Below are 19,147 nucleotides of genomic sequence, written 5' to 3'. Positions count from 1 at the left end.
AAACCAGGTTGGATAAGAAGGCAGTGTCTAAGGGGTATATATTTTAAGCCTGGCCTTAGCCTCAGCCCAACACCCCACATCCTAGCATGGGGTGACAGACCCTGGTGGGGCTGGGCAGCACAAAGCACAGCAACTGAACACAGCCCACCTGGCACTCTGTGGCAGCCTGGCAAGATGGATATCCAGGTTTTCCTCCTGCTCGTCATTCACTGGGAGAAAGTACTGCCAGCAAAGAGCCCAGCCTGTTTCAGAATGGAGAGGGTACTAAGGATGGAGAGAATTGCAAGAGCATTTGGAAGTAACCACATCCCTCACCAGTGCTGATCCGGTGAGAGATGCCATCATTCTCTGGAGATGCCAACTTTGCAGTGCCTGGCAAAGATTCCCAGTGGCTGGAGCCTGGGGTGAGAGCATGCATTCCTGTGGCATATTAGTCTCCCTCAAACATCTGGTCATTTATTCAGGCATAGGGGCTACTTGCAGGTACTAATTTAATGGATGGCAGGATCAGCTCACTCCTCACTTCCAAACAGCCTCTGCTGAGGTCAGTATGAAGGACCTGGTGCAGATGAGAAGCAGGTGCCCAAACTCAGCAGTCACAACCCAACCCCAAGGATGTGAATGCAGGTGCTACAGAAGAGAGCTTCAGCTGTCCTAGCTCAGTCCTGACTTTCAGCTCCCTGCTCTGCTTCTCTCTATGTCCCTAGGCAAGGAGATGGAGCAGAAGGACTCATCTGCTTTCCACAAGCCTGCAGCTGACCTTTGTGAAATAAACAGAGGTCCATTCCAATAAGATGTGAGTCACAGCATGCTGAGCACCCACAGTCAGACAGCAGGGAGCAGGACAAGATACCAGGAGTGAGCTGGAGCAGACATTGGGAAGACTAACTGGTTAAGACTACCTACCTTAAGGCAACACAGCAGGACTAGATGACCTGGCAAGGTCTTTTCTGATTTGATTCTGTAACACCCTCCATAAATAATCTTTGTTTTTTTGAAAACAATGGGCCAATATTTAACAGCGCTCCACAACTGACTGACGCCACAAAAATCATTTACCAGCAATAAATGACCAGCCAGATCACAGTCAAAACCAAACACATTTAAAAATAAAAACAATTTCTGTGCTGTGCATGTCTTTACACGTCTATAGCCAAATATACATACACAGTCTGCAAACACATTAATGTGCAGCTCATCAGAGAGGTCAAACTGTGGTGAAACAGAATGAGCTTGTGGTTAATCTGAGCAGAGAGCCACTGTCTGCAGCCTGTGAAAATGTTAGTACATTAAAGCACTGCAAAGTGGATGATAGATTATAGAACCTGTGAATGCAAGTTAACCTGCCCCAAACCATTCCTCAAATACACTACACAGGCAACACTCATTTCAGGGATTACTCACGACTTTCATGTTGAAAAGTGGAAAATTATTTTTAATGTCAAGTGATGGTCAAAGCTAGGCTGTTAGTTATACCAGAAAATGCAAACCCAAATCTGCCTCAGGTTTAACTGTAGTCAACACATAACTCAAACACTGCTTCTGAGATTAGATTATATAGTGACACTTTTTTCCCTCATTCTTTCATACATTGGAATGAATAAAGCCTTGAAAAAATATTTCCAGGTTATATAAAGATACACAAAGAGCAATAAATGTAAACAAAAATCTCATGTTTATGTGTTGATGTAGTGAGTCAGAATAAACATGACAGCTTTACCTGAGAAGTTAGAGTTTGAAAACAAATGTCTTATGTTTGGCAACAGGCACAGAAGATTTTTAAAAGAAACACCAAAAATAAGCTTAGCAACATACTTTACAACTCCCACAGGTAAGCTTCTTTCACCCAGGCAGACTCACCAAAGTCAAAAAAAAAGCAGAATCTTGTAATGTTGGGTGCTGAGCATCCTTCAAGTCCTGTATTCCACATGCTGCCTGTATCCCACACAGCTGCCACTTGAAACCTGTCCCTACAGGGACAACCTGTTCAGACAGCAATCATTGTCCTGAAAACAATAACAAATTACTTCAGTAAAGTTCAGATAGCATAGAGAGCTAAACGCACAGAGCCCACATAGGAAAGAGACTGGGATAAGCACAGTTATTTATTTCCAGCTTTTATGCACTGGACACCAGCTCAGACAGGATGTGACATACTATGGCAAGGACTTGAACCTCATCAGGCAGTTCTGTCAGCCTCCTCTATCTCTTCAGTAATTCTGTTCTGACCTCTGTGACACCTGAATTCTTTGTGTATGATCCAGAAAGATGATTTTCTACCAGGGTAACAAGGAAGAAAAGGTTATTGTGAAAGACACTGCTAACCCTGGATTGTGGTAATGGAAAGTTAATTCCACACGGTCTAAATCATTTTGGAGTAGACAATGGATAGAGTACTTCCACCTGGCAGAAATTCCAGCTCAGCTACAACAAACCTAGTCATAGAAGAAATAGAGGGACATTTTTAAAGCTGGGTATTATGAGTAACATACATTTAATCAAAGAATAGGTAAAAGATCAGAAGAATCAAAAAAGCCATTTCATGATTCTTCCATACTGCCAGTGTCTGAACAAAGCTAAATATCCTGAGTTGCAGTTCATCAGATGCAAAAGCATAAGATTAGCAAAATTAGGATAGGTTGGATGTAGTAGTATTTATGGCCCCAACCTTAGATAGAAGCAATATTTCAATTTTTACCTCCCAGTTAGAAGGTACCACAACACAAATTTACATCAAAAACATTGGTCTTTTGGCTGTATCCACTTGATTCAATAAAACTATAATGCTAAGATATTTCCCCATTACATTTAAAACCAAAGGTTAGCAAGCCAGAGGTTAAACCATGAGGTTTTTAATCAAGACTCTTTGCTCTGGAGTGCCAAAGCACTGTTTCCTTTTAGCTTGGGACACAGCTGCATAAGCAGACCTATGGCTCGTGCTTAACGACAGTCAGAGAAATGGCATCCCATCTCTTTTTTTTTTTTTTTTTTTTTTGTAATAGTACAGTCATTTTAAGAAAATATGATGAAATAAAAACATTCAAGAAGCAACAGAATAATTGCCCTTCCCAGGGCTGTGAACTCTAATTTTTGCTCCTTCTAGTGTAGTATCATTTTTTACACCTAAAGTATCACACATTCACATATTCACGAAAGGTGTGTCCCAAGCTAAGGAAAGGGAAATTATAACATGGTTTTCTGTGTGTTATATCTGGTAGGTCTCAGATAAATGACTCTGTGTGTTTTTGTTAGAAAGCAAATTAAACCTTAGTTCTCAAACTTTTACTGGCTAAATGACCAGGAGATTATTTTATCTTTCACTGAGTTCAGTTTGCATCTTTTGAGGTCAGTGAGAGTTTTCTAGCTGAAGGTTGAAATACATCATAATGAATCAATAATTATCCAGAGTTGTTTGATAGGTGTGATCTCTGTTATGTTCCACAGATATTAAGAGAATTTTCTCTTAGTAGAGAAATGTTACTCACTTTCAATAGGGAATGTTACTCACTTTCATTTTTTCCTACTGCCCTGTGTGGACACTCTCTGCTTGTAGCCAAATTCCCAGTAGAATTTTTTTCTGTTTAATGAAAGTGATCATTCTTCTAGACTTGGTGTCAGCTGTTGACAAAGTCAGTGTTCTTTGAGGAGTCAGGGCCCCACACCTGCTATCCTTAGGGTGGGAATAAGCTTCCTAGAAGGAATCACTGCTGGAGGTGATGGGACAGGCCCTGGATGGTAAAACTCCTTCATTCCCAGCCTAGGGAGTCCCCTGCCACTTCTGGGCCCATTCCCTATGGTGTTCTTGCATCATCATCTCTCACTGTTACTCACCATTGTCAAAAAGCTGACAATGTCAAAAAGCTGAAAACAATTAGTGCTCCTATTACATTTCTTGAAGAAAAAGCATTTCATTTGAAACATTTCCTCATTATTACTTTCCTTCTCTGAGTTCCTTCAATTTCATGAGTTTAAGATTACATAACTTTAGTTCTTGACCTTGAAGGAAATCTGATCCATCAGCAGAAATTTTATCTATCTCCCTTTTGCACACACATATTGGTCAGAAAAGAACAGAAGAATGCATATGCCTATCGAATATGCTCCAGCTTGCAGGAACTACCAAATATCTTTATACAAGAGCCAGAGCTCTTCAAAGGAAAGCTAGAGCATGTCAACTGCTTTTTCTGGGCTCCCCCAAAGCCCTGGAAAGGAACACAAAACTTGAGGTTCAATGTACTTTTTGTCCCCCTGTGCACAACACCCCCCTACCTTGTGCTGATCAAAAAAATATTTTACATTAACATAGTTTTCCTACTTTAACAGCTGCCTTTCTGTCCCACATATCAATTTCTGTTGATGTGGGAGATCATGAAGGCTTTGATGTTACTACACTGTGCCTATATACCAGTTTTCAGAATAGGGCTTTTATGCTAGCCAGTATTAGAAATCACCCTCTGCACAAGCCAAGTCAAAAGCAAGGAAAAATACTTATTTATAAAATCCAAAATAAGCAACAGAGTTGTAGGGATTTTTAACATATAGCTAGCAAAAAGGAAAGAAAACTTTGTCTAAAATCAAGTCCAAGAGGCCCACAATCATCTCTTTCCTTCTTGTCTCACTTTGTATCTAACTGCCAAAAAAGATCTCAACCACATCTGACCCACAGGGACAGCGTCTCAGAGCTGGTGTGCACTCTCCATCACAAATGTCTATATTCACAGAAGGGAACCTGCAGCCAAGGAAGAAGGCTAACTTATAACTTTGTACTCCTTCTTGGAGTTTTGCATGAAGGTTCATTCAAATTCATCTCCCCTCTTTCATTCAGGTGTTGGCTTCAGCGTCATCTCTCTGGATTATTTACTGGCCTAACATTTTCAAATGCAAATCTCCCTTCAATAGACCAGGTGTAAATATCTCTTATCCTTTACTGAGTTATTAGTAAATCATTAATTCACAGAGGAGCAAAACACTCCCACTTATCAAGACAAATCTCAGTGTGAAGCTTTTCCAGGCTCCAAATTTCTTACTTCAAATCAGCATATAGATAGACAATCACAGCTGATGCTAACATTAAAGCATGATCTGTGCTTTTGGGCTAGAGGTCTGTGGCATGATTAATGCACTCAAGCTTCTCCCTGAAAATTACCATGAACCTGATGTGACATGGCCACCAGGCCTGGAGCAAAAGCAAAAAAAGTCCTTCTTTTCAAGTGCAAGAAGGACAAGCATTTAATAGTTCTTCAGAGTTTTAGGCTACAGGAATCTGCAGCATCTGCAACAGAGGATCTGAATAGATGTATTCTTCCAGCAGATCTGACATATATTTATTAATACAACATGATAAAAAGGGGGAAAGCCACAGCAGAATGTAAGCCTAAGAATGTCTTAAGCCTCAGCAACTCCAAGTCACCTTATAAAAAATGCCAGAAGGTCAGATGGGCTGACTTGCACCTTATAAAAAGTGCCTGCTGTGTCTCTCCCTCGAATCCACGGGGACAGATCCCCTGTGGAGCCTGGCCAGCTGGGCAGTGGGGTGAGTTGGGCAGAGGGAAGGAACTTCTCCTTGGATCCCGGGGGGCTTGGAGAAACTCCCTTGTGAGTCCGAAGACGAGCTGGTCCCACAAGCAAAGGAAAGAGGTGCTCTCCCTCAGGATTAGTTCCAAAGTTTAATGAGGGCCTGGAGAGATCCCAGGCCACATCTGACCTCGAAGGACATCCAGAGCAAGAGAGGGTATCCCCACCCAGAGCAGCCAGATATGGGGGGTCGGGAAACCTGAGCAGGCAATGGGGGAAGAACATGGGAGCAGCTCTTGGGGGGCAAGGCCTCAGAGTGACCCCTGAGGAGGGGCTGGGGGAGGAGTCCCAGCCAGGGTTCAGCTACCTGGTGACCCTGGGAGAAGGGTCTGGACAAAGGGGAAGGTCACCAGGTGATGGACACATCACCTGGGAGGAGACACAGGGGGATGGGATGGGGTTTGATGGACATACAGGTACTGATGGGAAAGCTGGGATGGACCAGACAGGTACAAAGAGGGGATATGGAGGGACAAAGCATTATGAGGGAATATACAGTGCGAACTCAACTCTACAAGTGCCGGAAAGTCAGATGGGCTGCTGACCCTCAGAGAGCCCAAGGGCACAGCTCCTGCCTGAAGAGCAGGTGTACTGAGCACTGAAAAGCAAACCCCGCTCAGCTGTGCCCACATCAGCACCTCAGCCCCCGCACATCACCTGGCCCTGCTCCAGTGACCACTTATCTGAAACCAGACCCTGCACCAAGTCACGCTCAGTGTGGAACTGCGGCGCTGAGTCACTCTATTTGGGGCTGCCCCCACATTTAAAAACATTTTGGTTATTGATCTAAAGATTCATGACTCACAGGCTCAATATAGCACTGGTTTAAAAGACTGCTTTGTTCTTGGAAGTGACACATATGGTCTCCTCAGGGCAGCCACCTCCTCTGCGACACCTGCTTCCTCAGAAGAAGCTCCACAAGGAGTTGAAGAGCTGCCCAAAAATTAAGTAACAGAGGAAGTGGGTTGTGCAGCTATCACTCCATCAATACACTCTTTTCTAGCCTGCAAGGCTTGGATGTGGCAACATTATCCATTCTGTGGTGCATCACAGAGGACAACCATAATGCCTCTTCTCACTTCCCAGGAGATGAAACTGAGATCTCCAGGACCATAAGGTATGTGAAACTGTCTAACTGAACAGCTTTAAACCAAAAGAAGAAATTAAATTGGACTCTATACACCTAAAAATGTGACCTTGACCTAAAGAGGCACTCTCTAAAGCCACAGAAATAATTAGGGGCCAAACTTCAAGGATCTCATCAAATTCATATATGGAAACAGCAGCAGCTGCAAGTGTCCATGTTCAGAAAATATAAGAGTGTACTCTTTCTTTGTGCTCTCGCATACTTTCCTTGCCTGGAGAAATTCATTTTGAATGTGTGATGTCTCTTTGAATTAACTGGCACAAGGTTTGTAATCAACCATTGTTGAGCCAATAGGAAGACAAGGACTTATGGTATTTTAGTGTGGAATACACACAAAGAAAAGCAAAAAATATTGGCCCAATATGCTGTAAAAGATCACAATACATGCATTCATTCATGTAAAAATTAAGTATTTAATCACATGATGAGCAAAGGACTTCATATGATAGTATACAAATTTAAAACACATACAACCCTATTTAAATAAACTGCACACTCTGCTAGATTCCAAAAAAGATGAAGTTACAGTAATTGTCACTTTCAGTTTTATATAATTTTCCAAATAAAAATGTGAGAGTTGCCATTAACTAGTACTGACAATGCACATACAGTACACACATTTGTCAATTTCATTAACCTTCCAAATTAGGTATTCACGGGGAGCTAATGGCAGCATAACACATCATTACAATATTCAATGCAATTTCATGGATATTATGTATAGGGAGAAATTTTAGGCTCTCTTGTTCTTACAGCTGTTAGAAAATATTATACTTTGCAAATATCACATTAGTGATCGGCAAATGCTAAATAGCAGAATCTAAATAGCTTGAATTATGTCCCACTCTCCCGCCTCTCCTCATCAGGAATGGGGGTTGCCTCAATTTGTATCATATTTGGCCGTAAGTAAGAAGTGCAAATCATCTGCCTGGACTTTCCATCCTCTTCACCATTGCTATTACAGCTTCCACAGCCCAAATTAGGATCCACGAGAATTGCTTTTAATTTGCCCATTAACTTTCTGGATGACCTTGGGCAAATCACTCAATTTCTTCCATCTGCAACAATTTCTTCTTCACAGGACACAGTGCAGATAAAATCTATTAAGGATCACGAGGGTCTGAAGTACTGGTGGAAGGTTAATTTTCTCCTCATAACTCATCAGGGAGTTGTACTACAATGGGAAGAGGAGGTCTTCCAGCTGGAAATGTGAGTGGGAAGGAAGTGGATATGGGAAGTAGAATGTGGGCATGTGTGGGAACAAGAAGAAAACAACAGATACATTGAATTATCTAAATTAAGGTTTATTTGGTGACAAGGTGGAGGAAGGCAAATGCCTCTTCAGAAGAGATGCAAAATGAAAGGATCTTAATTAAAAGGAGTATTCTTAGGAAATCAGAACATACAGGAAAGTAACTTTGTGGCACACAAAACAGACAGATGGGTCATAGGACTGTACATCTCAAAAAATAACATGTTCTAACCATCAGCAAAGGAATATGAAAGGAAAAGGTTGTCCTGCATGGCCAAAAGTGGACATGAATGACAAAACTAGATTTTTCAGCTTTGATGCCCCTTAAATAGTTTTCTTTTCTAGACCTCTTTGAATTCCTCAAACCAGTCATATTTGAATGAAGTCAGCAGGACTGAACCTCATGGAAATTGCTCTAGCTTGAGCAGAAAATCCTTGACTCTAAGACTTTTATCTCTTTTGAATTAGAAAGTGTTTAAAAACAAATAACGCATAGGAAATTCTCAATATTTTCCCTTCTGATCAGCATTTAAAATGTTTAAAAAATAAAAACTTCAGCAGTTATAGCAAAATAAACACACTCCCATGTGTAATTTAGGAAAACAACACATTCCCATGCACGTCATCCCTGACAAAAATGGTCAGTGTTACCCAAAGCAATTTTAATTGAGATTTGCCTTTCTGCTTGATGCTGTTTTCCCTGCAGATCCTACATAGAACTCAATATAAGACTTGTTTACCTTATCAAACAGGTCTAGAGCTAAATGCCCCTATAGAAATCCTTACCAAAGGATAGGTGGCAGCATGGTGGGCAGCATTAGCACAGTGCTTCTAACCCAGTTGGCTATGTTGCATCTTAAAATATCTGAGGTTCTATATTAATGGGAATAATTTGGATAGACCAGCTTCGCAACAGCCAACTCGTGTTAATTTGAATCACTTTGGTTTGCTTTTCTCACTGTTGCTCTCACTGCCAAGGGCTGTCAAAACACATTGTCCTGCTTTCAGAAAAGAGCCACATACTGTGTCATGGAGAGATACAAAACACAGCTGATAAAACTGCACAGAAGAGTTCAGCTGTCTTCCCAGTCAATGTATTTAAATAGCATTCTTCTATAGAAGTGAAGCAGTTTGTACATTAATTTGTCTTTCTTCCCCTCCATATGGAGCACCTGCTTCACTTAGCCACCTCATTTTGTATTTATTTTTTTTTCTTTTAGTTCAGTATTCTATTTTGAAGACTTGAGTACCAGGAAAGTGAGCTGTCAGCCTTCTTCCTTTTAAAAGAGTTAAAGTTATCCATCCAACCAGTTCTGGGGGTTTAAAAGGGGCTACATTGGCAGACTTTTATTGCTCAGTGTCTCAACTTCCTATTGTAACATACAGAAAAAATATACAAGATGGGTGACCCTGCATCTCCAGTAATATGTAGAAAAAAACAAAGCAATGTTCCCGCTTCCTTAAATTCTGTCCAGCACAAATCTGTCTGATAAATAGTAAAAAAAATTAAAATAGCAAACTATATAAAAATAGCAAAATAAATAGTAACATTTTTTTCTTATAGTTGGAGATTTACCACAGGCAGAAAAAGAGCAATCTTTGACATAGGAAAGAGGGAATATTTTTAATAAGGTGTCGTGCCAATTTGGCTTGTTATTCCTATACATAAAGTATCCTGGTGTCCTTTAAATTAAAAAAAAAAAAAAAAAAAAAACCACAACAAGTTCAATCCGGACAGAAGTGCCAGCAAATGTTATAAGCCAGTGGATAGTGGGTGGGTGGTGTGAAAACGTTTCATAACTGCTAACAGCAACCCTGTTGTGAACCAAACAGCTGTGCACAGAACACAGGTGTGCTGCACAACAAGGGCTATTCATGCCTTCCCACAGGGCTCTGGCCAGGTTTGCAGAGCCACAGCTGACCACATAAAGCATGGAGGATGGAAAAGGCTGGGAGTGAAATGTCCACTACAAGTGTAAACACCGGACGCCACACAGGCACACACACACACACACGTACATTTTTAACACATTTTGCTCACTGCTGTAATGAAAAGAGGTAAGGAAAGCCTATTCTACTGTGGGAAGCAGAGAATATAATGACATAGGAAGTTAATAGGAATGTTATGTGCATGAAAAAATAGGCAAATAAAACAGAATTTGGATACAGCACAAGCCAAAATATTCATAATTTAACTGAACATGTTGTTCCAATAAATTCTTTCCTCAATGTATCAAAGACATTTGTAATTATAGAAAATGTAGAAGATATTCCAAATAATGCTAGCATAGGGGTTACAGATACTCTTTTCTTCTACAGAACCACCAAGAGAGAATACAAATTTCAGGAAAGTAAAATGTTATGGTTAAAAATTAAAACCATTTCCCTTTCATATGCTCTGCATAAAGTGTTTTTGCAGCTTTTTCTCCAAAAATATCAGTAAATGGTTGGGCGGGGTGGTTGGGTTTTATTTCCTTTTTTTTTTTTACAGGATTTTAGGAAATGGTGTAAAAAACAACTCAAGTAAAAAAGGGATGATAATCAAGAACCCTTGAATTCTAATTTTGGATTTAGAAATCCCACATTGGGCATTTCACTTGAACATACAAGTAAATATTATGATTCAGCTGCAAAAGGTAGAACACCTCTGTGTAGAAGCAAAGGATCGCCTGCCCAAGCAGGGATCCAAGGCAACCTTCTCTATCTATTGCACATATTATGAAAAAGTAATTATTTGTTAAAAACACAGTCTCCAGATACAATATTTGTAGCTACATGGCACACATAAGGAATGAATGCTTTCCAGTTGTTGGTACAGAAAAGCCACCCTTCATCAAAAAACATGGCAGTGAAAATACCACGTCAGCATACCATAACCGTGATGCTGACTAATATCTCCATGTTAAAAATTCTCACCAGCCAGTTCAAGGTGAAATGCCAGACAACACCAGCCTTAACACAGCAAAGCCCTGTCTGATTCCTACCACTGCTGGTACTCCTGGCTTCATTTCTGCTTTCAAAACAGACTACAAGTTATTGAGACTGAACAGGGTTGAAGTGTCACCTAATAAAGTGACTCTATGACACAAATATGATGTATCTATAACAAAGTGAGTAAGTGGCCCTGTAAACATAGAAAATCCTCCAATTCCCCAAGTACCCTTTTGCATGACCACAGTGAAGAACCCGAGTTCCTCTTTCTCATGATAGCCACATTTCAAAGACGTGTAAATATTGAACCAAAAATCCTGTTCGTTGCAGATGCAGGGCCTCAGTACAACTGTCAGAGATGAGCAAGAGCAGCATCAGAGATAGGTTCACCGGGCGGCTGCAGCCACGTATCCTGGCTCCCAGCGGCGGAGCCTAGATGTGTATCTGCCCAACGCTCGGAGTGTGGCTGTCCTACCCCATGAGCAGCAGCTGGTGGTCAGCCTCCTGAACCACACATCAGAAAATAGCACACAAGAGCCCTGCTGTTTGTGCATTATGACCACTATCTGGGGCAAACTGAACATCCTCTCTCACCAACTACAAAGGTCTAGAGAAACGCTTTTATCGCATTGTTATTTTTGCTTTCTTCTAAGATGGCCCCAGCTGTCACAGGAAAATGGGTCCCAAGATCAACCAAGATCAGCAATTTGCATGTGTGTTTTCAATGCTGTTTGAAAAGCTGATTTAAAATCCAGTGTTTGACACCATTAAAATATTTGCAACTGAAAAACGGCCTGCAGGTCTTCACTCACCCAGTGAGCACCAGCAGCTGTGCTCCAGCAGGACACGCATTTCTCATTAGTCACAATTTTGTCCATAAACCTCAAGAAATGGAGCCATCTCAAGAAAACAGAGTGTAGTTCAGACTCTACCTCTATTAAGTCCCTGGCCTCTCTGCCAAGCTGGTGGAAAGTGCCTGAAGTGGCTGATCACCCAGATTTGGGCTGAGAATCCCAATTTCTCACCTCTAATCCAATAAATATTTAACATATTCAACCAGAGGAGTTAGTTCTGCTTCTTCTCACTGTTATTCCTACATGAGTCTACTGATGTTGCAGGTATTTAGTCACACTTTCTTGTCTATAAAATATGCTGTAGAAATTTAAGTAGTACTAAGGCAGAAGTAGTGTAAAGATTGGCTAGCAGTTTGTAATTAGGAACATTTCATTCGTCACAGCTTACTTAGAAGTGATTTACACTTGCCTCAAAATGTTGAGCAAACCTGAAGCATATGCTCACAAAATTCTCAAATTCCTTTTGGAAAACTCTTCATAACTGACAAACTCAGCTTCTTTCCAAAAGTACCAGAATTTGATGTCTAATAACTGAATTATATCTATCTGTCTTGCAGCACTGCTGAAGCCAGCATACTGTATTTAAAGAGACACTGAGCAAATTACAGGACCGTTGCATCTACTGTCTCTCAGTAAGTGCTGGTACTATACTGGAACCAACATATTTGGCTTATATATTTGGCTTATAAAATCGTTACAATGATAAAAACCTTGAGAAAGGTTTTCAAAAATTAGAGGAGCTGAGGTTCTGGACTGTCATATTTGTCAAAAAATTGTTTAAACACTGGCACTGGCTCTCCATTTATTCTACTGCTGCAGGTATATTCTAGCTATGCTTGAGCAAAAGCAAGACCAATTCCAGCCCAAGCAGATCTAACACCTTTAAAACAAAACCTTCACTTTGACATTCTCATATTAAACCTTCCAATCAGTCTTACAGAAACCCTATTTTTATGCTTTTTCATGTGGAAATGAATGACTTGCTGTTCTTTTGTATGATAATTTAGCTAAGCAACAATTATTGCTTTGTGTCTTCAGCTGTGGAAAGGACAGAGTTGAGTTACTTGAGTTCATTCCCTTTCCTCTCTCTTCAGAATTATAAATGATATATTTTTGTCTTTTTAAGAAATTTGCAACCAGAAATAAATCAAACTCACCTGACTATTTACCTCACCTAAATATTACTATAGAAATTCAATTTCTAATCTCAAACACAGATAGAACTTTGCACTCATATTTTTTTTCTTCAAAATTGTTACATTTTTCAAATCCAGATCAAATTTTGTCCTTCACTTTCTTAGAGAGATATGTATGTAAGGGTTAAGAACAAAATATTAACAGAACAACTGTTGTGTAAAGGAGAGATACAGCATGTAAAAAATAAAATCCTTGTCCAAGATCCTTTTATTCAAGAACTGTGATTTTATAAAGTTCTTAGAGCAAGATTCCAGATAAATTAAATCATGCGTTTATATAAATTATAAAAGTTATCTTTACAACAATAGATTAGTATATATTAAGTCACACATAGTATCTTCTCTTTATTTATTACAGTGGTTACCCAGTAGCACTGGCATAGCTAATGCCACTGCAAAAATTCAAAGCCCAGTTAAACCTTCCATGCACAAATCACACTAATCATTTCTTAGAAGCAGATTACCTTCAAATGAGAAAATGTGAAGAAATTGCACCAACTGCAGAAAACAAAAACCCACTAGTTATTTAAAGAAAATTGCACACAGCAATGTTGCCAAGATGTTACAGTGTCTCCATCACAGCTGGAGGTGGATGGCTTCTGTAGGCTTGGGCAATTCACATTTCAGATTCTTTTCCCACTGCCCACATGTTCAATTTTATTCAACAGAAAGCTCTATTTCTCCCTTATTTACCTTCTAAAGTAAAGCCTACATTGGTGGGAATGAACACCGAAGTGACACTTAGAAAAAGCAACATCATTTGAACAGCTGTAGACAGTCTGTTATTTATCAGAAATTTTAACAAAGGCCAAAGGAAAAAAGCAGCAGTTCAGCAGAGAGCGAGTCCTGCCCTAGCACAGCTGTTACACAAGATGCGAAAATTTCAAAACGAGAAAGTAAACATCACTCTATATTCTAGAGAAGAGGGAAGAGATGTTTCTTACCAATCCTTGGAAATAGCAAACTTAACACTAATGAAATGCAAACATCCCCCTAACCCCCAAATACAAAAGCTGGGATCCAGTTGTGATTCTTTCCTTGTGGAATTACTTTGCCCACACTACCCACAGGGTAAAAAGCTACAGATGCTGGACAGAGCCCCAGCAGCAGTAAGCCAGGGCTGCCTCACTGATGTTCACCTTCACTGCTCTCAGGGGTTGCTGGACAGGCACAGAGTTCACAGACAGATTCTGCCAACAGGTCACAACTCTGTGTACTGCAATTTGGGAAAACACACAAGGGTAAACTTTGCCTCCACTAACCAGATTTGTTAAAAGCAGCGCAGAGAAATCTTTTCAAGGGTCTTTTCAACAGTTCTTTTATTGAGGGCAGGAACTTCTGTATGCTAGTGTTAAGAATTCCAAACTGCCCCCATTTTGCAGTTGGAGACAAACTGATGGTCGCTCTAGCATGAGAGTTTGATTTGGCTGCGCTGCCATTTAGAGGCCTTCTCTCCTCAATGCTGTCATTTACAGCTAAGATGGCAAATGTACAGAAGAAACCCCCAAACCTTCCCTTGAATGAAGGTGGTACTTAAAAACACCCTTCTCTCAGCAAAAGGCAAGCCAAGCACAGCCCAGCTTTGCACCAATTGTGCAGGTACTATACAGACCTGCACTATTAGAGCCTGACATACAAAACAGCCTTACATGGAACAGTGTGGTCCTCAAAATACACACAACATGGCAGAGAAGTGAAGAGTGCCCCAGTGCTCACTCATGTGGATGCAGGGCTGAAAGTAATGCCTACAGACTCTGTGGGAATTGAGCAGTGCATGGAGGGAGACAGAAGCAGAAGGTCCCAATATCTGTGCTTCAGTTGTCTTTACAGGGTTCTATCAGCACCTGTCACCATCTTTCCTCATAGCTGGTTCCTAAAAATTAGAATAGGCCAGTTTTCCCAAAATAAAGCAAACACCTGGAACGCTGTTCATAGTTACATACCCTGATTTACCAAAGGCAACATCTCAGCTGACAGAGGATGCTAAGAAGTGGAAAGAGGCCATCTTTATGTCTGATCTCTGTAAAGAGAAGTTTGGGGCTTCAGCATCTTCCAAACAGTGCACAGGGAGGTCAGGTGCCTGACCTAAGACTAAAAGAACCTGCTGTGGGAAGCTTATCTCCACTGAAGAGGATGATGGGCAGGTCCAAATCTGCCCTATTTCAGACCTCAGACAGGCAACAAAAGACAGAGGTGGCCAAGCTTTAAGTCAAGCACATCTGCTACGAGGTGATCCTCAGCAGGAGTGGTGCTGGCCACCCCTGCTGTGGCCAGGGGTCCACACACCTCCAATGGTACCACAGAGCAAACTACCCAGTGATGCAGGAGATGAGATACAAGGGTGGCAGGGCAGGTATTTATTTGTTTAATTATACTATTGGCAGTTTTCTTCTCTTGTTGTTATGTCTGGGGAAATCAGGGAGACAAGGTCTGCCCATCTGGGCATCTACAAGAGCAGCTGTGTTGTACAGACACCTGACACCAAAAATTAGGCACAAAGACAGAACACAGGCTCTGTATTTCTGAGCACCACTGATATACTTTGAATATTTTCCGTACAAAACAAAAGAAACAGGCAGCTCACCACGGATAAAGCTGTATTTGAGGTATCTAAAAGTCAGATACAGGCTGGATACTGAATCTTAATCTACCATCCTTTGAATGTCTGAATTGCTAATATAGGGTTATTCTGGGGTAAGCACTATCCACCTCCCTTGTTGGAATAACTTCATTTTGTGTAAGTAATAACATATTAACTGGAAAGGGAAACCAAATCATCATCTTCCACCTACTGTGAAGTTCTTTATTATATAAAGTCCCTATTTTGCTCCCTAACTCCTAAAGAAAAATTTCCACTCAGGGAAGTGAGAGGCCCATAACAAAAAGACTCAGGGGTCACTTCAGAGAACAACATTTTTTGCCCACCTCTAAGCACTGAGCTGTTGGTTAGTTTGGGGTACAGGCTAGGGCAGGCAATCAGAAACTCATCACAGTTAAGGCATCCTGGGGTTACAGCAATCTGAAATTTGCCAATGAAAAACTGTGTAGTCAGAATTATTGCTGACCATCATTCCCCTTGACTCCATTCTACAGCTATTTCCCCTGGTTATTCAGTAAGCAGAAAGCTGCTGCAGTGCTCTGAATGCTCTGTGCCTTATATCATACCCCAAAGGTCCAAAGCAATACGCCAAAGAAATAACATTCTAGCTGTGCTCAGTTGTAACACCACGGACAATGGAAAAACCTCAATTTTCCAGCTATTAATAGAAAATTATAAACTTCTGAAATTTAATAATTTACTTGCAATATTTTCCTTTTTAAAATAAATATTCACATTTCTAGGAATTGCTGACTACTGTGTTTATAAAACTGAGCCCATTTTTGCTGTGTCTAGGGAAGGATAAGGAAAACATGATGCAAAACTAGGAAAATTGTAGAAAAAATATTGGCTGCAGCATCTGTGCTCCTGAACACAACCAAGGATAACATTTAACCAGAAACAGGTTTAGACATTCAGCTGTCAGTATTTCCCTTAAGCACTGGAGACTCTCAGTCTGCAGATAAAATCTTGATTCATACAAATGCATATGTTAAATATGTGTATGAATCAACAAAATCTTTTCAGAAAATTTAATGAGAAATGACCATTCAAAAACTGATGTGCATGCAAATTGTTATATATACTTATGACATATAATGCATGGCTGCATATGCTTCATTTCACTTTCAAAGCAAAATCTAATTGTTATTAGGAGAGCAGGATTAGTGTATGCCCATTAGCCAAGTGTTTACAGAAGTTGCCTGTATGAAACATGATAGGTTAAAACCTGTTTATACCACTTGCATCCACAGCACATACAACCTCATGTGTTTCACCTTTGAAATTTAAACCACATTAGGCAAGTATTAACTTAGGAATAAGCTGAAACACTTTTTTTTTTTTTTCTTATCCATCAGCTATTCACTAGAGATCCAACATGTATTATCATGTTCACAAAGTATACCAATTGAAATACAAAAGCTGCAAAATGTAAGAGGGAAAAACAAAGACCATAAAAATAATTTATAAGATTTTTTTTTCAAAAATAATATAAAAATAATTCATAAGAATTTATGCAACCCTCTCACTCAAATTTAAGTCTTCAGTGACATTTGAACATGTGTCTTCTGAACAAACTTTGTTTAGCAGAAAATATAGGCTCTGCTAAAATAACTCCTAAGTTTTCTTTTCAAAGGACTCTCCTACTGTTGGTAGGTAACTCTGGCATATATATTTTCAGTTATAAAGCAACTTAGCTCACTCACAATTCAGTGAATCTTACATTTTGCAAATGCCTGATGAATGCCTTTGAACAAGGAATGCTCTGAATCAGATGAATTTTAGGAAGACATTTAAGTGGATAACAATAGCCTTTCCTTGAAGAGCACATTATTGATGTGAAATGACCCTGCTGTGCATTGCTGGAGGCTGGGTCTGCACACTGTGGGAGTGCCCTGCTCCTGTACCATCCACCAGCATCTCCTGTCATCCTCTGTCAAAAACAACACACCAACCTGGGAACCTTTGTCTAAAATTGCCTTTGAACCTTCTTATGCACTACACAGAAAATCAAACAGGTATCTTTGCAAAACTTCTTCCCTCTCCCCTCATACTCCTCACTCTCTCACAGTTACAGCATTCACAGTCATCATTCCATACATTTTATTTACAAAACTTTTTCAGTCTAAATCACTGTCAAATTAAAACCAGGCTCATAGGACCAGTTATAGCCAACTGCAACAAGCAAGTGGCTTAAACTTAATTCTTCTGATAACAGGGTATTGTAGGGCTCTCCCTACTAGCATTTTACTAGAGCATCTTTCAGAAGCATTAGCAGAAGATTGCATAGTCCTTCTTGATTATCTCAGACATTAAATTTATTATGGCCCTATCACACACAGCTATTATAGTAAACTGCAGGTTTGTAATTGCTCTCAGTAGGAGAAGGTTCAAGACCTTTATTTCTTCCTCAGAAGGATATAGGGCCTGATCCAACTCAGGCCAGACTCATACTGTTCTCTTCTCTAAAAATCTATTTTCTTTTTTTTTAGATTAATTCAGGCTACAAGATACCATCTTTCTCTCTGGCCCTTGACCTTCTAGATAACATTTCTTTACACCATAAAATTATGTGTAGGAGAATATAATAATAATTAAAAGGCAGCATTCTTTTGATTTAATATCAAACAAGAATATAATATCACTGAAGAAAAAGAATCTTGACTATAGTTCATCATATAGACAGCACTTAAAATCAAAGTGTAGCTGTGAGTCAGTACCAACCACATAAGTATATTCCCCTTTGATGCAGATGCAGTCACTCAGCTGGGTTATCACTTGAATGCAGGGGTGGGATCCTTGCCCATTCACAACAATCACTTTTTGCCCCAGAAACCCCTTGAGTTCTGCCAACAAGCTGAGAAGGAAAAGAGCCACTCACTCTGTGTCCTCTCTGTGGCAACCCCAATCCATGAATAATATGAGACACTCACCCCTCACCCCTACACACCTATACATCACCTGCAATTGTACTCTGGTGAATTTGTGTCTGGGTATTGTCTTAAAGTAAGAGGTGTATGTCTTTCCCGTTAGTTGTTCTCTGTGAAAACGCAAACTTTGATGCCCTTTTTTTCCAAGGGAATAAGAAATACTGTTCATTGTGAATGAATATGCATAAGAAAAAAAATCAGATCAAAGATTTTTGTAGGAAAAATAAATAATAGTGTTTGCAGGGAAAGGTGGTACTTTTATTCCAACTTGATGATGTTTCCAGAAATTCTGAGTTTAACAGTAGCTCAATAGGGCAAACAGTCCACACATAAGCTTGGCTGTCACACATTATGAATCTACAAAACCTACCCCTCCCACAAGATTCACTCACTGGTCAAGCTCCTCTGCTTGAGAATCCCCCACAAAAATTTCTTCCAAAGAGGAAAATCAATAGAGTTCTTCATCAGACAGAAATATACTATAATCAGATTCAGAAAGTGATTAGCATTGAAAAGATTGCTGATTTAGGAACATTAGTGACAAGTCTCCTAGTATTTAATTTTGCTGGTAATCTGCACCACAAAGGCTACTACTCTTCCCGGATCCTCACTATTGAGCTAAAACAAGGAAAGGACTAAAATCAGCTTACAATATTTGCCAATT

At 40.1% G+C, this 19,147-nt stretch overlaps 1 protein-coding gene across 49 annotated transcripts in view; it reads right to left on the bottom strand.

Moving 5' to 3' along the window:
* LOC144246077 (uncharacterized) overlaps window positions 1–19,147 on the bottom strand; it is a 220,947-nt gene that overhangs the window by 25,609 nt on the left and 176,191 nt on the right. For 41 of the 49 annotated variants that reach the window (XR_014954204.1, XR_014954205.1, XR_014954203.1 and 38 more), the window contains one exon: window positions 1,861–2,006. The exons of 7 other annotated variants lie outside the window; for them this stretch is intronic. Coding sequence is in view for 8 of the 42 variants with exons in the window: in XM_085576326.1 (XP_085432452.1) it covers window positions 1,971–2,006 (36 nt within the window). In the remaining 34 variants the exon portion in view is untranslated. Of the gene's footprint in view, window positions 1–148; window positions 243–1,860; window positions 2,007–19,147 lie in introns of all 49 variants that reach the window. One more of the 49 variants, XM_085576325.1, reaches the window with a different exon arrangement.

The sequence above is a fragment of the Lonchura striata genome, chromosome 3 (assembly GCF_050655825.1).
Source record: "Lonchura striata isolate lonStrDom1 chromosome 3, ASM5065582v1, whole genome shotgun sequence".
Lineage (NCBI taxonomy): Eukaryota > Metazoa > Chordata > Aves > Passeriformes > Estrildidae > Lonchura > Lonchura striata.
Note: the sequence above shows the minus strand (reverse complement) of the source record. Positions and strands in the feature narration are given on the sequence as shown.